General features: G+C 40.7%; 1 protein-coding gene across 3 annotated transcripts in view; it reads left to right on the top strand.

Annotated features, from left to right (window-relative positions):
- LOC119140652 (kinesin-like protein KIF2A) overlaps positions 1–22,195 on the top strand; it is a 93,135-nt gene that overhangs the window by 54,410 nt on the left and 16,530 nt on the right. For all 3 annotated transcript variants that reach the window (XM_037372147.1, XM_037372148.1, XM_037372150.1), the window contains 7 exons: positions 20–182; positions 3,332–3,422; positions 3,570–3,633; positions 4,028–4,119; positions 4,364–4,506; positions 5,192–5,396; positions 9,851–9,961. In XM_037372147.1, the coding sequence (XP_037228044.1) occupies positions 20–182; positions 3,332–3,422; positions 3,570–3,633; positions 4,028–4,119; positions 4,364–4,506; positions 5,192–5,396; positions 9,851–9,961 (869 nt within the window). The remainder of the gene's footprint in view (positions 1–19; positions 183–3,331; positions 3,423–3,569; positions 3,634–4,027; positions 4,120–4,363; positions 4,507–5,191; positions 5,397–9,850; positions 9,962–22,195) is intronic.

Below are 22,195 nucleotides of genomic sequence, written 5' to 3'. Positions count from 1 at the left end.
TATTTCATTTATTTTATAGAGACTTTAATGAAAGACCTTGATGTAATAACAATTCCTAGTAAAGATGTTGTGATGGTACATGAACCAAAACAAAAGGTGGATTTAACAAGGTACCTTGAAAACCAAACTTTTCGTTTTGACTATGCCTTTGATGACACAGCTCCTAATGAAATGGTTTACAGGTATGTGTATATGTGCTTTTTTTGTGAACCTTTTTTCTCATGTATCTCGCACGTCAATAACTGTGGACTTGCCTTGGTCATGGATTTCTGTTATCTGTGTTATCAGATATGTATATTGCTACCTCCATTCTTTTGCCTGTTTACTTTTGTTTTAGCTCTGTTTATCCTGAATTTTTCACGTGCAAATATCATCTCCACTTCTGTTGACCTCAGTCCTGTTCTCAGTCCTCCTCCAAGCCCTGCCTTTCCAGGCTCTAGTGTGTATTGTTTCCTCAGGAGGCAAACAAATCAGGAGAGGGTGGGAAAAGGGGCAGGGGGGAGAGGGTGATTGATTATATTTGCTCTATTGCTGAGATACCCGAGTTAGTTTGTCTGTTGGAAGCAATCTAGATGAAATGCTGAATCTTTCTGATTTAAAAAACAACAGCAACAAAGACACCCACCCACCCTCAGCCCCAAGGTATCTGGATCTCCATTTTCTCCTTTATTCTTCTGTTTCACTTCCACAGTTGGAAAAGAATAATGCACACAGCACTTTAAAAAACTTGTTTAGAAGTAGCTGTTTACCTTGTGCAAGTCGCTAAATATATTAGATACAGTAGCAGGCAAGGTTAGACACCATGACAGGTCATGATCTTGGTACACAGTCTAAATATTGTGAAGATTTTTGCAAGGAATATTGATATTAGAAAGGAATTTAATGAAGATAATTTTCCTTATGCTTAGAAAGTGCTTCCCTTAGCCTTAAGGAGTAGTGACAGAGAAATATCTTAATTCTTGGGTTTAATCCAAAAACTAGGAAGTGAAAGTTGGCATTGTATCCTGATTAATGTTGGATGCTAACACCCTGTTGGTGGATAAGAGAAAATTCATAGTAAAAGAATTATTAAAAGGCCTTGAAAATGAAAACTTGTGCCTTATGCTTGATATAAGTAAGAGGAGAAGGGTAGCAAAAGTAAAATCTTTTTAGTCTGTTAGTTTATACTAATGAAAGACTTCTAAACAGCAAAGCTGTGCCCTTGGAAATTTCTGTGTAATGATTATCTACTGGTAGCATGTTTTCTTTCTTGATACTGAAGAACTGTGGGAGTGATCTAGCTGGTGAGATGTGCCTCTTGCAACAGTTTTCCTCCTGCTTAAAACCCAGTTCTTGTAATCTCCCTCCTTCCTGTTATTTGTCTTTGTGAGCATAGTGTTTAAATGTGAGGGCTGGTTTTTGCATACATTATTATGTTTTTGTACTGAGTTTCTTCTGGACAATTTTTATTAGTTACATAATAAATGAATAGAAATATAGAAAAAACATTGAAAGATGCTTGTATTCATACTGAAACAGTAAATCTCTAGTCTATATAGCAGTACAGGCTTTTTCCTTCTCCCTCATATGGTACAATAATGATTATTATGTGAAGGATAATCTGCTTCAAGGCCTCCTGTAATAACACAATTAAGAGGATAGGTATCATTGTCTGCTCTCACCAGAACTACCAGGGTCACAGGTCACAGTGTGGGGGGGGAGATATGACAAGTTACTCCAGTTTTCTTCAGTATGCTAAAATTACTCACTATATTTCTGTACTGAAAAACATTCTTGAGAAATGTACTATTCTTATTTTTTTATTATTATTTTGCTTAAGCTGTATTTTATGTATTTTTGAATCCATGAGCCACAACACTGAGTTGTAAGCTTTCTTTAGTATTAAAAAAAATGCACTAGTGTGAATGGGTATACTTGTTGAATTTTAAAGGAGAATCCGTTTATATTTCTGAAAGATCAAGATTGCAAATAAAGATTCTACTAGAAGGAAAGTTGAACTGTTTTGGTGTGGTAACATTTGGAGTTGTATAATGATTTACAGAAACTGTTCTAGATATGTTTGTATTTTGCCTTATTTTAAAATACATATAAATAGGACCCTTTTTTATAAATCAGCAAAATAAATAATTTCAAATGCAATTAAACAGAGATAATGGAAAGTACTTCTTAGGTGGATAAGTTTCTTTAAATTTATATCTTCAACACAAAAAGAACAAACACTGAAATATGGGAATATCCTCTTGAGGACAAAAGAAGTATATGTTTGGAGGAAGCAAGAAAGACTAAGGCTGATCGGGAATTATCTGGTACATATTTGATGAAAACTGATGATTCAGTTAAACTTAGATTTTGTTGCATAACCCTTGGTTGCTGAATGGCTCAGTCTTATCCATATTATTTTTGTAAGTGATCTTGTGTTTGTTCCAAAGTGGAATGAAAGGAGGTTGTAACACCTTAGTGTTTCTGTAAACAATCATTCTTCTTTCTGTCACTAAACATACTTTATGTGTAAACACCTGGAAAAAGTTTAGAGAGACTGTTATAGAGAGACTCTTACTTCCATCACCTAGTGGAGGTAATTCTCCATAAGGTTGCCCTTTGATTTTGGAGTTTTTAATGAAATAATGGTAATAAGTAGCTGAAGTAGAAGCAATAAATCTACACTTTTAAAAGTAAAAATTAATTATCTAAAGTAGAAAAATTATACTTTGGAGAATATTTTTGACACATCAAATAATACTTAAGGGATAACTGGATTTTTCCATTCTGACATGCTTGGGTATATGTTTTCTTGAGCCTTTTCTCAGCATAACTATGTTCTCAAAATATTAAGATATGCAATGTTGTTTTGGCTACCTGTGTTCTAAACTTAATCTTAGAAGCTGATTTAGGAAAAAAACACCAAACCCCAAAACTATAGCAGACTTTTTTATATTGGCAAAATCTAATTATTTATCTGCTGCACTGTCCTACTTTCAAATCTTCTAATGCTATCTTTAGGGAGCTCCAAACTCCATGTAGAAATCTGTGCCATGTTGCATCATTAAAACAAGGAAATTTTTTTCTTCTCAAGGCGGTTTGAAGGAGGATAATATTGTTGTAAAATAAATGGGAGATACCTTGTAGCTTTTGTTTAATTGTTTAGGGTATTTTAATGCCTTAGAGCTGGTAGCCTCTTTAGTTCAGGAATTAACATGGAGACGTCCTTTAGTCTCTCAAAGTACAGAACCAGTTTTGTCTCTTTGGGCCTTAAAATATATAGTGTCCTTGTGGTAGTGTGGCATCTTAAAATAATTAGGTTTCTTAAGTACTGCTGGTTTTTGCATTTAAGGTTTACAGCTCGACCATTAGTGGAAACCATATTTGAAAGGGGAATGGCCACTTGTTTTGCATATGGACAAACAGGCAGTGGAAAAACCCATGTAAGTATTTCTTCTACATGTCAGCAATACACTTCTTTTTATGTGCAAAACACTTCAATAAATTCTAATAAGTAACAAATACATAAGTTACAGTTCTGTGACCTTTATAGTGTATTTTTGGTCTTGTTTGGTTTTTTTTTAATTTAGACTATGGGTGGTGACTTTTCAGGAAAGAACCAAGATTGTTCTAAAGGAATATATGCACTTGCAGGTGAGACTATTGTTCTGTTGGCTTTTTGCAGATTATTTGAGATCAATACATTTCTACTCTCTTTCATACAAACATAAGGGTCTACATATTTTGCATTACTGCTTTGTTGACATAAAAAATAGTTCCTAGGTGTGTAGTCTTTACACAGTAAATATATATCTAGATAGCTTAAAAAATGTATGAAATATAACTGATGATTAATTAAGTTTAATTTTGGGTTCTGTTGCATCTTCCAATGTAATGTGGCAATGCTTTTTACTTGATTGACTGACCCTACCTGTTACACTTGCAAAATATGAGAGATGCTGTAAAATAGACTGTTATGCATTAATGAGTCTTCACTAATTGAAAATACATAACTAGATTTCTTTATATTTTGGAAATGTATTCATAGCTCGAGATGTCTTTTTAATGCTAAAGAAGCCAAACTATAAGAAGTTAGAACTTCAAGTATATGCAACGTTTTTTGAGATCTACAGTGGTAAGGTAAGTACTTGATCTTTTTCTGAGGAAGGTGGAATTTCTCTTTCACAAATAAGATTGTGAGCTTGTCACATAAAAGATTTTTTTTTTCCTTTTTGTACTGAAAGCTTTATTTCAAGAAATTCTTTACACTTCCCTTCCAATCACATTTATGTATGGAATGCTTTGCATATTTTGATACAATATTTGAAGCAAAAATGTCTTTTAAAGCTCCTATTTAACTGTTCTGTTTCCCCACCCCTCCTAGGTTTTTGACTTGTTGAACAGGAAGACAAAGTTAAGAGTGTTAGAAGATGGTAAACAGCAAGTCCAGGTGGTGGGATTACAGGAACGGGAAGTCAAATGTGTTGAAGATGTTCTTAAGCTTATTGAAATAGGCAACAGCTGCAGGTATCTCCCATAGCTTCCACCACTTTTTCATTGTAAATTAAAGAATTGGAACAAGATTTTTTTGGTGTCTCTTCATAGTAACGGCTTTTTAATATGCAGTGGTATTTTTTATAATGTTGGCTGCAAGTAAGGAATCTGCCTGTCATTTGAATAAAAATAGTTTAGAGTTTCTCTCCTAGAGAGAAATATGAACTGATTTTTCTACAGGATGTGAATTGCATGCATTATATAACCAGTTTACTGACTTACATTCACATAATTTATAATTTGGAATACTGCCAGATTCTTCAGTTCTAAAAGGCCTTGATATGTAGTGACAGAAATATAAAAATTTTAATTTTTGTTAAGATCCAGCTTTATTGTTTTTAAAATTAGCCTTGTGCATAGACTGCTGCCTGATCAGATAAAAATGCCACATGCGGCATTTTACATGAAAGCTCTCTGATAGTCTGAAATCTTTGGAGATGTGATTATTCTTGTTTTTAAGAGGGAAGTAAAATGTTACTAATCTTCCATTTCTATTTGAAGAATTGGAAAAATAGGTATAATTATACTATGAACAACAAATTATTAGGGTAAATACAGGACTCTGCCCTGTAAAATCTTACGTTCTGAGGGTAGTGTGTTTAACATGTATGCTCCTTTGCCTGTTCATATGTCCTTCCTTTCTTTCCTTTTGTTAAAGGACATCTGGCCAGACATCTGCAAATGCACACTCATCTAGAAGCCATGCAGTGTTTCAGATTATTCTCAGAAGGAAAGGGAAATTGCATGGTAAATTTTCTTTGATTGATTTGGCTGGCAATGAAAGAGGAGCGGATACTTCCAGTGCAGATAGGCAGACGCGACTGGAAGGTGCGGAAATTAACAAGAGCCTTTTAGCACTTAAGGTAACCAAAATGTTTCCATTGCCTTTGAGTAGGTGGAAGCCTTCTACGTATAATAGCAATGACTACTAAAACAAGTGTTTTTGCAGGTTTTGCTTGTCTACATTGTCTACTGATGTGACAGGTAAAATAATGTATTGATTTTTCCTTTAAATGCCTGAAGAAACACTTGGTACCAAGTAGAAACATTGCAGAAACGTGCTATCAACTTTCATGTACTTTAAAAAAAAAAACAAACAAAAATCCCCAGTAGTTGAATTTGAACACTTCTCTGATATACACCTAAAATGGGAGGAGAGATGACTGACTTTGGTACTCAAGGTCTGAAATACTAACTGGAAATATTCTTACTGATCTCAGTATATATTTTATTTTTTTTTAAGAAAAGATAAAAATTAAAGTTACCTTTACGACAGATTTACTTACCACTGATAATTAACTAACTAAAGAAGAAACAACACAACAGCATTATATCCAGAAAGAATTAACAAATCAATTAAAATAACCCTTGAAAGTTGGAATCCATTTTTTACTACTTTTTATAGCAAATTGTCTGATACACTCACTTTGCAGATTTTCATACATTAATCCAGAACACATCAAGAGAGGTAAGAAATATTATTTAAATATTCAAATGCTTTTTTTGTTTGTTTTAAAATGCTCAAAAGAGGTTCAGTCTAAATAGGGAAAGTATTTTTTTTTTGTCTCAGTTGGGGAAACAGTAGTTTTGAATGGCCCAGAACTTATCTCTGTTGTTGGTTAGCTTTGCTTAGGTTTACTACTCTCTGCACCAGCACTGTGGTTTTATATAAAGAATCTAAACCCAAAAATCACTGTGCTTACTTTTTTATCCCAGTATAAACTTGGGAGGAGACTTGTATCAGACTCTAAGCAGATCTTTAAAAATACCACAAAATTATAACGTGTAATCACAAAATTGTATATAGTGTTGAAAAATTGTGGCAGTTCCAAAACTGTGGCCTGTTTTGATTTAATATCAAAATAAATAATGCAAACAAAATTTTGTTGACATTATCACTTTTTTCCAAATGTAATTGAATAAAGCAGTTTTGTTTTGTTTTTTAGTTTACTTGCTGATTTTGTGCTGGCTAGTGCCTTCAGTGCAATACTCATACAACACAGTTCATTTTCATACAACTTGTCTTTTTAATTAAAAAGTGAAAGGCTCTGCTGCTGCTGTACTGGTGGATGTGATCTAAATTATATGGGGAAAGGGAAATAAAATAAGTGGAGTTCTTGCAGAGGACTAAACAAGCAGTACAAGAAGCTATAAATGTTTCTCAATTATATGTTAGTTTTCCATTTTTCATCTATCCCCAAAAACATTACACAGCTTTTTCCATTTGTATTCAAGACCCTTGAAGTTATTGTCAAGTCTGAATTAAACTACTATGTTCTGAGGAGTGTTTTTTGGTGCTAATCCAAGATCTGCTATTTGCATGTTGTGGTGGTTTGTTATTGGCTGGATGTCAGGTGAACACCAAAGCTGCACTATCACTCCCCTCCTCAGCTGGGACAGGGGAGAGAACATATGATGGAAGGCTCATGGGTTGAGATAAGGACAGGGAGAGATCACTCAGCAATTACCATCATGGGTGAAACAGACTTGACTTGGGGAAATTAGTTTTATTACCATTCAAATCAGAGTAGGATAATGAGAACTAAAAATCAAAATTTAAAAATACCTTCCCCTCACCCTTCCCTTCTTTCTGGGCTCAACTTCACTCCCAAATACCTCCTTCCCCTGAGTGGTGCAGGGGGACAGGGAATGGGGGTTGCATTCAGTTCATCACACATTGTCTTTGCTGCTCCTTCCTCCTCACGCTCTTTCACTTCTCCAGTGTGGGGTCCCACCCACGGTAGACAGTCCTCCACAAACTTCTCCAACATGAGTCCTTCCCACAGGCTATAGTTCTTCATGAACTGCTCCAGAATGGGTCCCTTCCACGGGGTGCAGTCCTTCAGGAACAGACTGCTCTAGTGTGGGTCCCCCATGGGGTCACAAGTCCTGACAGAAAATCTGTTTCAGCACAGGCTTCCCACAGGTCACAGCCTTCATTGAGTACATCCACCTGCTCTGGCATGGGGTTCTCTATGGGCTGAAGGTGGATATCTGCTCTACCATTAACCTCCACAGGCTGCAGGTGGGCAGCCTGCCTCACCATGGGCTGTGGGGGAATCTCTGCTCTGGTGCCTGGAGCACCTCCTTCACTGACCTTGGTGTCTGCAGAGTTGTTGCTCTCGCATATTCTCACTCATCTCTTCCAGCTGCTGTTGCGCAGCAGGTTTTTTTCCCCTTCTTAAATATGTTATCACAGAGGTGCTACCACTGTCACTGATTGGCTCAGCCTTGGCTGGCAGTAGGTCCGTCTTGTAGCCAGCTGGCATTGGTTCCATTGGATAGAGGGGAAGCTTCTGGTAGCTTCTCATAGAAGCCACCCCTGTAGTCCCACCACCACCAAAACCTTGCCATGCAAAACCACTACACATGTGGATATCAATCCTGTCTTAACCTGTTCAGATTTTTGGTACAAAAAATTATTTCCATAATGTCTCTACATGGAAGTAGCGTTGTTGTTTTGTTACTTGGTTTTCTGAGCTGTGATGAAAAGTAAAAGTAGTTAAAAACTTCATTAATTTAGAAGCTGGAAGTGTCCTCCTATAATCCTTTTACTATTAAGGAGACAGTTATAGAATCATAGAATGTTTCGAGTTTAATGGAACCTTATAGATCATCTAGTTCCACCCCCCTGCTGTGGGCAGGGACACCTTCCAATTCTAATTTTTCAAGAGTGAGCAAACTAAAAGTCATGATAGTAAATTAAAATATCTTAATTAAACATGTTGGTTGCCATGTCAGTAATCCAACATACACATTTGTTACTGGTTTTAGTTTGTAACATCACTTGTTGAAAATCTGTTGCCCTTCTTCCCATCTAATCTGCTTTTCTCCTTATGTAAGTATAGTAGTAAAGTACAAACAAAATAAAAACATTCAAAGAATGCACTGCCTTGCTCACCTATAAGTATTGAGTCCTTTTTAACATTTGCATGTGAAATTCACATTCAGCAAGCTTCAGTCTTTCTATTTATCTTAGCTGTGTCCATTCTATAAAATTCAACTAATGAGTTTTTAAATAATCACTTTAGTTAAAACCAATTTGCCCTTGTTCTGTTCTGTATCATGGCAGTTTTATTTTGAGCCTGTTTAGTTCTGTTTTATGCTGTTTCACAGTTGCAATGCTTTCTTGGATTATCATCCCAGAGTTTCTAGCTTGGCTTTTGGAAGAAGCTGTTTCTAGGAAATTTCAAAAGGCCACAAGGATATCGCTGTAGCTGAAGGATTAGCTGAACTACTGTAGAACTATTCATATAACACAAGAGCATTCCATCTGTTAGCCCTGCTAAAAGCAAAGCTATAATATGAAAACACTTTGATGTTTGTTTTTTTGAAGAAGTTCTGTGTGTAAACGTGTTAAAACTGTACCAAGGAAGCCCTGAATTTGAAGAGATGCCTGTACACAAAATATTAAGACAAATCCAGAAACTGGAATTAATGATCAAAATATTACAAAAACAACAAAACAGAAATTGAAATTTAAACTTTCTTTCTGTAAGAAGTAATTTATTAGCTGCTGTTAGAACTCTGAGTGGGCAAAAATGTTTAGATTAGCGTGGTCTTGGTTTGCACTGTTGTACTTAGTTGCTGCTGTAACTTCTATAGTAATTCTTTAATATTTACTTCTGTACAGTATTTCTGGAACTCTCCAACCAATTGAAAATATTAGTTTATCCCCATACCCTTCTTGTAAGTGAAAGGGGAGATGTTATCCCTGTTTTTTCACATGAAGAATATTTTAAAATGGGGAATGACTTACATTTTCAAGTGTCTTCCAATACTGAGTACATCGGTACAGAGCTATACTTACTAGGTTTGTGACCTGTGGAAGCTTTCAGAAAGTTTGGGCACTGGTGTTTTCTTGTGAACTGTAAAGAAAGTCAGTGGTAGAGCCTGAATCAAAGCTACTGGTATTAACTGATAGTTAACGTGACTCACTGTCCACACTTCTGCTGGCAGAGGCTGTAGATCATTCAGGCTGTAAAACTCATAATCAGAAACAGTTAGTTTGCACATTTAACATCAACACTGAATTTTTTGTTGTTGGTGGTGGATACAATATATGTAAACGTTTTGGATGAGATTCAGAAAGCTTTTAGGCTACTTAAGTTCTTTTTAGTTCCTACCTCTCTACTGAACTTAATGAGAGGTAAAAGCATAACACTTCTTGAATTCAAGCTTGAATAGTAAATTTTAATGATACCTTAGAGGACAGCAACATAACTAAGTCATATATATTCTGATTTTGAATTGCTTTTGTATTACATATTTTTCTTTGACATGAATTGAATAAATATAAACCTGTTTGTTCTTTCAGGAGTGCATTAGAGCCTTAGGTCGAAATAAACCTCATACACCATTCAGAGCAAGTAAACTTACTCAGGTGCTAAGAGATTCATTTATAGGAGAAAACTCCCGTACCTGTATGGTAAGTTGGTTTAGTTAACTGTATGTTTTAACAATTACAAAGAAAAAAGAAGCTGGGAATTTAGGATTTTATGTTTAGAACTGATCACTTGCTACTAGTAATGTGTTAGACTTAAGTTTATACATTAACTAACACTACATTTGGAGTGAGTCTTTCAGCAGAGACATTTCAGATAACTTGCTCCCTTTCACTTTTTATTGGCTTTTCTTATTGCTTGTTCTAGTTTTCTAGCTAGGCACATCACATAGCTAGAAGAACTTCTAGCTTGAGGGTTTTTTTGTTTGATTGTTATATGAGAGTATTGTTTGTTGAATTAAAATTTTGGAAAAGGTGGTGTAGACTGGAAGCATAGTGGTAAGTTATGATCTTTAAATGACAAAGGAAAATTTAGAATTGGTATCAAAGGCATCAGAGTATGTTCTAAGTTGTTGAAGGGATAAGTATTTGGGATAGATAGGATGAATAGTTGTGTACTATATAAATGTGCATTTGCATCAATCTGAAAAACAGAATTCTTCTGTCAGATGGTGGAAAGGACAGATAAAAGCACAGATATCCAGTGATTTTGTTTGTCCATTATTAATGTTTCTCCTTATGGAAATGCAAACTCTCTGCAGTAGACACCAAATGTTAGACTTGTTTGCTGTGGTGGGTTGACCTTGGCTGGACGCCAGGTGCCCACTAAACCGCTCTGTCGCTCCCCCTCCTCAGCGGGGGGTGGGGTGTGGTGTTGGGAAATAAAATGGAAAGAACTCATGGGTCAAGATAAAGGCAGTTAAATAAAGGAAAAGCAAAGGTGCATGTGGCAAGCAAAGGAAAACAAAAGATGTTATTCTCTACTTCCCATCAGCAGGCAATGTCTGGACACTTCCTGGGAAGCAGGGCTTCAGTACACGCAATGGTTGCTCTGGAAGACAAACGTAATAATAATGAATGCCCTCTCCCCTTCTCTTAGCTTTATCACTGAGCAGATGTCATATGGTATGGAAAATCCCTTTGGTTAGTTTGGGTCAGCTGTCCTGGCTATGTCCCTTCCCAGGATCTTGCCACCCCCAGCCTAGTGGTGAGGGGGGAACGTTGGAGAGACAGCCTTGATGCTGTGGGAGCACTGCTCAGCAGTAGCCAAAACACTGGTGTGGTATCAGCACCTTTCTAGCTACCAATACAAAGCACAGCACTATGAGGGCTGCTATGGGGAAAATTAGCTCCATCCCAGCCAGACTCAATACATTTGTGTTAGTTACTTTTCACAGGCTCCTTGGAATTAGTCTAGAGGCCACAGAAGTCTGGTGTTAGGACAGCCTAGTCTTCTCTTTATATGTTAGGTATGGTTCTAATTTGAGAATGGTGGTAAAATAGCATTTTTGATTAATCTTTTCTTCTTCAGTTTTCTAATGAAAACACAGGATTGTTTTCTTTCCACTGAGACATAACTTCATAAATCCTATTCATATTCATTGGAAAGCTAAACTGTGCATATCTAGCCAATGTATCCACACTGCTAAAGAAGGTTTAGAAAGTTATCCTGTTGGGAATTGCGCTCTGTACATAGAAGGATTAACATTTGTGAATGTTTCATGAAGTTCTTACCATCACCCTTACCACTCCTTAAAGTGCTAACAAGCTGTCTTCATTTTGGTGAAGCTTTTTTAATTATTACTCTTCTTATAGAGTTGCTATAACATTTTTTCCTATTTAAATGTGTGAGAATGCCATCAAGAATAATCCATGATCTATGGGTGTTTAATTTCTGATAAAGCTTGCATTCCTTCCTTTTATATTCAATATAGTTCTAAATTAAGGAAAAAATCCCCTCTGAAAGTGAGTGGAAATATGCTTGAATTATTTTTTATTTTCTCATTCATATAACTACATTCACTTTATAATTAAGAATAAGAAAACCCTTTCATGATGAGATACTGCTTTCAAACTCATTCTTCCTCTTACTTTTTCATGTAATTTCTCAGTACTAGGACCATTTGTGACATTCTGGTTTTAGTGTTTATTTACATGTAACTTTTATCAAGAATTTAATCAGCAATGTTTTTTCTTAAGATACTGATGTGGGAAGAAGAGCACTTGGGTGGTTATGACTTATTCTGAATTACAGTTGAAAGGAAGGAGGGAAAGAAAAGAAACTTACAGTGCATCTTTATGATTGTTTGAATTGGGCTCTCACATTTGCAGAGCTTGTTCCTGCAATAACTAGACGGATGCAGAAAAAAGCTGCCTGTCTAGAGATCTGACAGGTTTTTGAACAGCATATATTGAATTGCGGGAGATCTAGGAGATACCTTAGTCTGGAATTACCTCCAGTACTCCCCAGTTCCCTGGAAAGAGAAGAGAGGATTTGCACTACAGTGGCCAAGTGGGAAGAAGAGTGGATAATGATTAGCTTTACCACTCTTCTAGGTCTTCCTTTGCCTCTTTTATCAAGAAAATGAATTCAGCCTTCCAGTGTGGTATTTACATTTGGCTCTTTGACAGAGTGTGCCTGGTTTGTAAGCACGTTCATGTTTAGGTTTTATATCATACACTGGCAAAATTTTACTGAATGAAATATACAGGGAAAGAAAAGAGCAAGTCATTACAGTTTATAATAGCTACAGTTGAACAATATTTTATTAAATTAAGAGAGTACTTATCCTGCAGGTACACTGACTGCTTGTTTGCAGCAGAGACATGTAATTAACTGTGGTGCTTTGAGCTTCTAAAAATTAATGCAAACAGTTTCATAATGAATAGCTTCATTTCAGGTTTCTACAGCTGACTGTAGAGATCACTGCTGTGTCCTCTAGAAGACTGCCTATGTCAAGTAAATTAAAGCACAGAATAACTTTTTAGGTACAATACTGTTATATACTGTTGTGGTGGGTTGACCCTGGCAGAATGCCAGGTACCCACCAAAAGTCGCTCTATCACTTCCCCTGCTCAACTGGACAGAGGAGAGAAAATATAACAAAAGGCTCGTGGGTCAAGATAAGAACAGGAAGATCACTCAGCAGTTACCATCACAGGCAAAACAGACTCAACTTGGGGAAAATGAAATTACTAACAATCAAGTCAGAGTAGGGTAATGAGAAAATAAAAACAAATCTTAAAATACCTTCCACCCACCCCTCCTTTCTTCTTGGGCTCAACTTGACTCCTGATTTCTCTACCTCCTTCCCCCAAGCAGTGCAGGGGGGCAGGGAATGGGGATTGCAGTCAGTTCATCACCCATTGTCTCTGCTGCTCCTTCCTCCTCACACTCTTTCCTTCTCCAGTGTGGGGTCCCTCCCACAGGAGACAGTCCTCCACAAACTTCTCCAACATGAGTCCTTTCCACAGGCTGCAGTTCTTCATGAACTGCTCCAGAATGGGTCCCCCATGGGCTCACACGTCCCGTCAGTAAAACCTTCTCCAGCATGGTCTCTTCTCCAGCATGGTCTCTTCTCCAGCATGGTCTCTTCTCCAGCATGGTCTCTTCTCCAGCATGGTCTCTTCTCCAGCATGGTCTCTTCTCCAGCATGGTCTCTTCTCCAGCATGGTCTCTTTCCAGCATGGTCTCTTCTACAGCATGGTCTCTTCTCCAGCATGGTCTCGTTCCAGCATGGTCTCTTCTCCAGCATGGTCTCTTCTCCAGCATGGTCTCTTCTCCAGCATGGTCTCTTCTCCAGCATGGTCTCTTCTCCAGCATGGTCTCTTCTCCAGCATGGTCTCTTCTCCAGCATGGTCTCTTCTCCAGCATGGTCTCTTCTCCAGCATGGTCTCTTCTCCAGCATGGTCTCTTCTCCAGCATGGTCTCTTCTCCAGCATGGTCTCTTCTCCAGCATGGTCTCTTCTCCAGCATGGTCTCTTCTCCAGCATGGTCTCTTCTCCAGCATGGTCTCTTCTCCAGCATGGTCTCTTCTCCAGCATGGTCTCTTCTCCAGCATGGTCTCTTCTCCAGCATGGTCTCTTCTCAGCATGGTCTCTTCTCCAGCATGGTCTCTTCTCCAGCATGGTCTCTTCTCCAGCATGGTCTCTTCTCCAGCATGGTCTCTTCTCCAGCATGGTCTCTTCTCCAGCATGGTCTCTTCTCCAGCATGGTCTCTTCTCCAGCATGGTCTCTTCTCCAGCATGGTCTCTTCTCCAGCATGGTCTCTTCTCCAGCATGGTCTCTTCTCCAGCATGGTCTCTTCTCCAGCATGGTCTCTTCTCCAGCATGGTCTCTTCTCCAGCATGGTCTCTTCTCCAGCATGGTCTCTTCTCCAGCATGGTCTCTTCTCCAGCATGGTCTCTTCTCCAGCATGGTCTCTTCTCCAGCATGGTCTCTTCTCCAGCATGGTCTCTTCTCCAGCATGGTCTCTTCTCCAGCATGGTCTCTTCCAGCATGGTCTCTTCTCCAGCATGGTCTCTTCTCCAGCATGGTCTCTTCTCCAGCATGGTCTCTTCTCCAGCATGGTCTCTGTCCTCCAGCATGGTTCTTCTCCAGCATTGTCCTCTTCTCCACATGTCCTCTTCTCCAGCATGGTCTCTCTCCAGCATGGTCTCTTCTCCAGCATGGTCCTCTTCTCCATCATGGTCTCTTCTCCGCATGGTCATCTCTCCAGCATGGTCTCTTCTCCAGCATGGTCCTTCTCCCATGGTCTCTTCTCAGCATGGTCTCTTCTCCAGCATGGTCTTTCTCAGCATGGTCTTTCTCCAGCATGGTCTCTTCTCCAGCATGGTCTCTTCTCCAGCATGGTCTCTTCTCCGCATGGTCTCTTCTCCAGCATGGTCTCTCTCCAGCATGGTTCTTCTCCAGCTGGTCTCCTCCAGCATGGTCTCTTCTCCAGCATGGTCTCTTCTCCAGCATGGTCTCTCCCAGCATGGTCTCTCTCCAGCATGGTTCTTCTCCAGCATGGTCTTTCTCCAGCATGGTCCTTCTCCAGCATGGTCTCTTCCTTCTCCAGCATGGTCTCTTCTCCAGCATGGTCTCTTCTCCAGCATGGTCTCTCTCCAGCATGGTATCTTCTCCAGCATGGTCTCTTCTCCAGCATGGTCCTTCTCCAGCATGGTCTCTCTCCAGCATGGTCTCTTCTCCAGCATGGTCTCTTCTCCAGCATGGTCTCTTCTCCAGCATGGTCTCTTCTCCAGCATGGTCTCTTCTCCAGCATGGTCTCTTCTCCAGCATGGTCTCTTCTCCAGCATGGTCTCTTCTCCAGCATGGTCTCTTCTCCAGCATGGTCTTTCTCCAGCATGGTCTTTCTCCAGCATGGTCTCTTCTCCAGCATGGTCTCTTCTCCAGCTGGTCTCTTCTCCAGCATGGTCTTCTCCAGCATGGTCTCTTCTCCAGCATGGTCTCTTCTCCAGCATGGTCTCCTCCAGCATGGTCTCTTCTCCAGCATGGTCTCTTCTCCAGCATGGTCTCTTCTCCAGCATGGTCTCTTCTCCAGCATGGTCTCTTCTCCAGCATGGTCTCTTCTCCAGCATGGTCTCTTCTCCAGCATGGTCTCTCTCCAGCATGGTCTCTTCTCCAGCATGGTCTCTTCTCCAGCATGGTCTCTTCTCCAGCATGGTCTCTTCTCCAGCATGGTCTCTTCTCCAGCATGGTCTCTTCTCCAGCATGGTCTCTTCTCCAGCATGGTCTCGTCTCCAGCTATGGTCTCTTCTCCAGCATGGTCTCTTCTCCAGCATGGTCTCTTCTCCAGCATGGTCTCTTCTCCAGCATGGTCTCTTCTCCAGCATGGTCCTCTTCTCCAGCATGGTCTCTTCTCAGCATGGGTCTCTTCTCCAGCATGGTCTCTTCTCCAGCATGGTCTCTTCTCCAGCATGGTCTCTTCTCCGCATGGTCTCTTCTCCAGCATGGTCTCTTCTCCAGCATGGTCTCTTCTCCAGCATGGTCCTCTTCTCCAGCATGGTCTCTTCTCCAGCATGGTCTCTTCCCAGCATGGTCTCTTCTCCAGCATGGTCTCTTCCTCCAGCATGGTCTCTTCTCCAGCATGGCTCTCTTCTCCAGCATGGTCTCTTCTCCAGCATGGTCTCTTCTCCTCTTCTCCAGCATGGTCTCTTCTCCAGCATGGTCTCTTCTCCAGCATGGTCTCTTCTCCAGCATGGTCTCTTCTCCAGCATGGTCTCTTCTCCAGCATGGTCTCTTCTCCAGCATGGTCTCTTCTCCAGCATGGTCTCTTCTCCAGCATGGTCTCTTCTCCAGCATGGTCTCTTCTCCAGCATGGTCTCTTCTCCAGCATGGTCTCTTCTCCAGCATGGTCTCTTCTCCAGCATGGTCTCTTCTCCAGCATGGTCTCTTCTCTCTATGGGTTCACAGGTCCTGTCAGGAGCCTGCTCCAGCATGGGTTCTCCATGGGGCCACAGCCTCCTTTGGGCACATCCACCTGTTTCAGCATGGGGTCCTTCATGGATTGCAGGTGGATATCTGTGCCACCGTGAACCTCCATGGGCTACAGGGGGACAACATGGTCTTCACGATGGGATGCAGGGGAATCTCTGCTCTTGGCACCTGGAGCACCTCCTCCCCCTCCTTCTTCATTGACCTTGGTGTCTGCAGAGTTGTTTCTTTCACATATTCTCACTCCTCTCTCCCAGCTGCTGTTGTGCAGCAGTTTTTCCTACCTTCTTAAATATGTTATCACAGAGGTGTTTGTCAATCAACTGTCACTGGTTTGGCTTTGGCCAGTAGCAGGTCTGTCTTGGAGCTGGCTGGCATTGGCTCTATAGTACATGCGAGAAGCTTCTAGCATCCTCTCACAGAAGCCACCCCTGTAGCCATCCCCCCCCTACAAAAACCTTGCCACACAAATCCAACACAACTGTACAATAATGTTATAACAAAGTAACATGTAGATAAGAATAGCATTTCCTCCAAAATATTTTTGCCTTTAAGAGGCAAAATAAAGAGATTGCAGCACAAGTATTATTCAATTGGAGAATATTATTTGTTGAACATGTAAGATAATTCATCAAAATTTGACCTCTTAAGATGCTGGTTTTGCTTGTCAGTGAGGATGCATTTATTGTAAAAGGATTCCTCAAAAATACAAAGATTTGATCCAATGTTCTAATGTGCTATTAGAAAGTAAGACATTTTGCAAATATATTTTTAATATAGAGAGCATATAAAATGATGTAGTAAAAACTTGTGATTTTAACTTTCTGAGAGATTCCTGAAACGTTGTGGTATAAAATACCTACTGGGCTTTTTCTATTTCCTTTCTGATATGCTAATATTTAAATGGGATGTATGAGTCAAATATCTTTTGGTAATTTCTACACTTAGTTTTTATTTGACTTTGCCTTTTATCATTTATGGAATTTCTTGTTGCAATTTTAAAAGTTACTTTGTTAGGGATGGAGCGTCTCATCTGTATAGAAGGTTAAAATATGATTTGGAAACTTATTCTTGTCAAATTTCAAAAAAAGTCAAAAAAATATTTTGAAAATAACTTCCCTGTGGATAGTTATGACTAGGATCTGTGTCATTCTAAAGAAAGCCAGAGACATACAGTCAGCATGAATAGGTTTTTTTGAAATTTATTAGTCATTGCAATTTTAATGAATTTCTTGTCCTTAAATAGTTTCAAAAACCATTTCATAGAATTACAGAATCATTTAGATTGGAAAAGACCCTTAAGACCATTAAGTCCAACTGTTAACCTAACTCTACCAAGTCCACCACTAAACCATGTCCCTAACCACCATGCCTCACATCTTTTAAATATGTCCAGAGATGGTGACTCAACCACTTCCCTGGGCAGCCTGTTCCAATGCTTGACAAGTTTTCCTAATATCCAATCTAAACCTCCCCTGGTGCAACTTGAGGCCTTTTCCTCTCATCCTATCACTTGGTACTTGGGAAAAGAGACTGACACCCATCTCATTACAACCTCATTTCAGGTAGTTGTAGAGAGTGATAAGGTCCCCCCTCAGCTTCCTCCAGGCTAAACAACCCCAGTTTCCTCAGCTGCTCCTCATAGGACTTGTTCTCTAGACCCTTCACCAGCTTCATTGCCCTACTTTGGACATGCTCCAGCACCTTAATATCTTTCTTGTAGCAAGGGGCCCAAAACTGAACACAGTTATTTTAAAGGTTTTTTTAAGAGTTACATAGTAGGATAATATACCATAATTTGAAATTTTCAAGGTAGCTACATAGAATAGTCTCACTTTTTAACCAGTACTGCATCCTTGACATGCTGCAGTCATAGCTGAAGTGCCAGAACCCCTCAGCTCTCCAGGGGAGGGAGTAGGAACTTGGCGGCTTCAGTATCCCAAAAGGGCCATTGATCCCACTGTAATGGCTTATAAGCAATGTATATACATTCAAAATAGAAAGAATGATAATTGCAGGTCTTAAGGATATTCCTGTCCATAAATAGTGCTGCTTTTTCCTTCCTCATTTGGAATTACAAATGAGGAAGTAAGTGATGGAGAGATCAGAGATCTCCTGTCTTTCCTGGTCTGAACTTGTTGAGGCATGAGGACATATGATGTAGTACACGTTTCTATTTAATAGACTGAATCTTATGCATGGGTTCTTGTACCCTGAAGGGGCTATCAGCATGGCTGACAGCACCTACAGTGGCACTTCCCTATAGCAGCTGTACCTTATACACTTCAAAAAGTTGGAGCAGTCCCCTGGTGTTATGACATTTGCCATGTGTGGTGTACTCTGAACATTAAACTGATTGAAGAGATGTGTGCACCTTTCACGTCAAATGACTTTGGAAGGATTTTAGGAACTTGTAGCTTTTTGTTAATTAGCACCAAGAATACTTTATAGAGAGGCATGCAATCATATGATCTACACTTGTAATAACTGATGCATACCAGCATTAGAGGTTTAAACTTTAGTCTATGTGGTAGCCATCTCTTTAGACTTTCTAACCCTCTCCCATCGCATATTTTTCCTTTCTCCCCAGTAGGAATAATTCCGCTCAGGATGACTATCTGTGCTTTTGTACAGTAATTTCAGCAGCAGGATGAAAGAGAAGACCAGAATTATCTAAACTTCATCATTTTCAGTCTCCTGATGTTGTGCTGCCACAAAAAATGTTACTATGTAGGATCATAGAGGTGTTTGTCCTGGGTACTGCCTTTATGGCTCTCCTGAAAGGAGCACAGATGAAAAAATCAGCCTAATGAGAGAAGCTAGGACAAATAATGATGCCAGTGTTGCCTGATCACAGTTATTACTTTTGCTGAGTGCTTAAAAGTAAGTGAGATCTTCATGGTATTTTATTTAACTGGGAAAGGAAAAACTTACAGATTCCAGATATGTTTGATAAGTTAGCAAGTATCATTTAGAGATAAAGTCCAGTTCACAAAAAAAATTATAAATCCTTACTTAGGAAAATAGTTAAACACATGCTTATCTTTAATATTAAGTACATTTTTGGACTGTGGTCAAAATATATCTCTCAAATAAATATACAGTCTGACTGAATGCAGAATAGCCTACAAATATATATATAAAGAATCATAGAATCATAGAATCATAGAATGGTTTGGGTTGGAAGGCACCTTAAAGATCATATAGTTCCAACTCCCCTGCCATGAGCAGGGATGCCTTCCACTAGAACAGGTTGCTCAAAGCCCCATCCAACCTGACCTTCAATGCCTCCAGGGAGGGGGATCCACAACTTCTCTGGGCAACCTGTTCCAGTGTCTCACCACCCTCACAGTAAAGAAGTTCTTCCTAATATCTAATCTAAATCTACCGTCTTTCAGCTTAAAGCCATTCCCCCTTGTCCTATCACTACATGCCCTTGTAAAAAGTCCCTCTCCAGCTGTCTTGTAGTCCCCATTTAGGTACTGGAAGGCCGCTATAGGGTCTATCTGGAGCCTTCTCTTCTCCAGGCTGAAAAACTCTCTCAGCCTGTCTTCATAGGAGAGGTGCTCCAGCTCTGTGATCGTCTTTGTGGCCCTCCTCTGGACTTGCTTGAGCAGGTCCATGTCCTTCTTATGTTGGGGACCCCAGAGCTGAACGCAGTACTGCAGGTGGGCTCTCACGAGAGCCAAGTAGAGGGGCAGAATCACCTCCCTTGACCTGCTGGCTACACATCTTTTGATGCAGCCCAGGATGCAATTGGCTTTCTGGGCTGCAAGTGCGCATTGCCGGGCCATTTTGAGCTTCTCTACCAACACTCCCAAGTCCTTCTCCCCAGGGCTGCTCTCAATCCATTCTCCGCCCAGCCTGTATTTGTGCTTGGGATTGCTCTGATCCACGTGCAGGACCACAATTGCACTTGGCCTTGTTGAACTTCATGAGGTTTGCATGGGCCCACCTCTCAAGCCTGTCAAGGTCCCTCTGGGTGGCATTCCTTTCCTCCAGTGTTTTGTAGAAGGCCACCAAATTTGTCAGGCATGATTTCCCCTTCGTGAAGCCATGTTGGCTGTCACCAATCACCTCCTTATTTTCCATGTGCCTTAGCATAGTTTCCAGGAGGATCTTCTCCATGATGCTGCCAGGCACAGAGGTGAGACTGACCGGCCTATAGTTCCACGGGTCTTCCTTTTTTCCCTTTTTACAAATGGGGGTTATGTTTCCCCTTTTCCAGTCAGTGGGAGCTTCACTGGACTGCCACGACTGCTCAAATATGATGGATAGTGGCTCAGCCACTTCATCCACCAGTTCCCTCGGGACCCGCGAACATACCTCATCAGGTCCCATGGACCTGTGCACCTTCAGGTTCCTTAGATGGTTTCAAACCTGGTCTTCTCCTACAGTGGGCAGTACTTCATTCTCCCAGTCCCTGCCTTTGGATTGTGTGAGTTGGGCAGCGTGGCTATAGTACTTGCCAGTGAAGACCAAGGCAAAAAAAGTCATTGAGTAACTCAGCCTTCTCCATGTCCAAGGTGACCAGGTCTCCCATTTCCTTCCAGAGAGGGCCCATGTTTTCTCTAGTCTTCCTTTAACCACTGACATACCTATGGAAGCCTTTCTTGTTGCCCTTGACATCCCTGGCCAGCTGTAATTCTCTCAGGGCTTTCCTAACCTGGTCCCTGGCTGCTCCGACAATTTTTTTTGTATTCCTCCCAGGCTACCTGTCCTAGCTTCCACACTCTGTAGGCTTCCTTTTTGTGTTTGAGTTTGTCCAGGAGCAACTTGTTCATCCATGCAGGCCTCCTGGCATTTTTGCCTGACTTCCTCTTTGTTGGGACGCATCGCTCCTGAGCTTGGAGGAAATGAACCCTGAATATTAACCAACTTTCTTGGTCCCCTCTTCCCTCCAGGGCTTTATCCCATGGTGATCTACCAAGTAAATCCCTGAAGAGGCCAAAGTCAGCTCTCGTGAAGTCCAGGGTAGCATGTGCACCCTCCTCACTGTCCTAAGGATCTTGAACTCCACCATTTCATGGTCACTGCATCCAATGCTACCCTTGAGCTTCACATTCCCCTCCAGGCCCTCCTTGTTGGTGAGAAAAATGTCCAGCATGGCATCTGTCCTCATTGATTCTTCTATCACTTGGAGAAGGAAATTATCATTAACACATTCCAGGAACCTCCTGGATTGCCCATGCCCTGCTGTGTTGTCCCTCCAACATATATGGGGGTGGTTGAAGTCCCCCATGAGGACCAGGGCTTGTGCATGTGAGGCTGCTCTTATCTGTCTATAGAGGGCTTCATCCACTCGGTCTTCCTGGTCAGATGGCCTGTAGCAGACCCCCATTATAATGTCACCTGTCCTTGCCCTCCCTTTAATCCTGACCCATAAGCTCTTATTTGGCTCCTCATCCATCCCCAGGAGGAGCTTCATGCACTCCAGCTGGTCATTGACATAGATGGCAACACCCCCTCCTCGTCTCCCCTGCCTGTCCTTCCTAAAGACCCTATATCCTTCCATCCCAACACTCCAGTCATAGGAGCCATCCCCCCACATCTCCATGATGTCAGTAAGATCATAGGCCTGCAGGTGTGTGCATGTCTCTAACTCCTCTTGTTTATTCCCCATGCTTCATGCATTTGCATAGAGGCATTTAAGTTGGGCCCCTGATGAAGCTGACTTATGGCTGGAGTGGCTGGAATTCCTTTGTGCTGCTCTTCAAGTGCTTTCCTGCTGACCTACAATCCCTCTCCAGCCTCTGGACATCTCTTGCTGACGCTGGCATCAAACCGGTAGGAGTGAGATGTATTGAGGATCCCCTCCCCTGGCAATTTCAGTTTAAAGCCCTCTTCACCAGCTTGGCAAGCCCATGACCAAAGATGCTCTTCCCCTTCTCTGACAGATGGACTCCATCAGCCCCTAGGAAGCCAGGTTTCTCAAAGTGAGT

This window comes from Falco rusticolus, chromosome W (assembly GCF_015220075.1).
Source record: "Falco rusticolus isolate bFalRus1 chromosome W, bFalRus1.pri, whole genome shotgun sequence".
NCBI lineage: Eukaryota > Metazoa > Chordata > Aves > Falconiformes > Falconidae > Falco > Falco rusticolus.
This window is presented reverse-complemented; position numbering and strand designations above follow the sequence as displayed.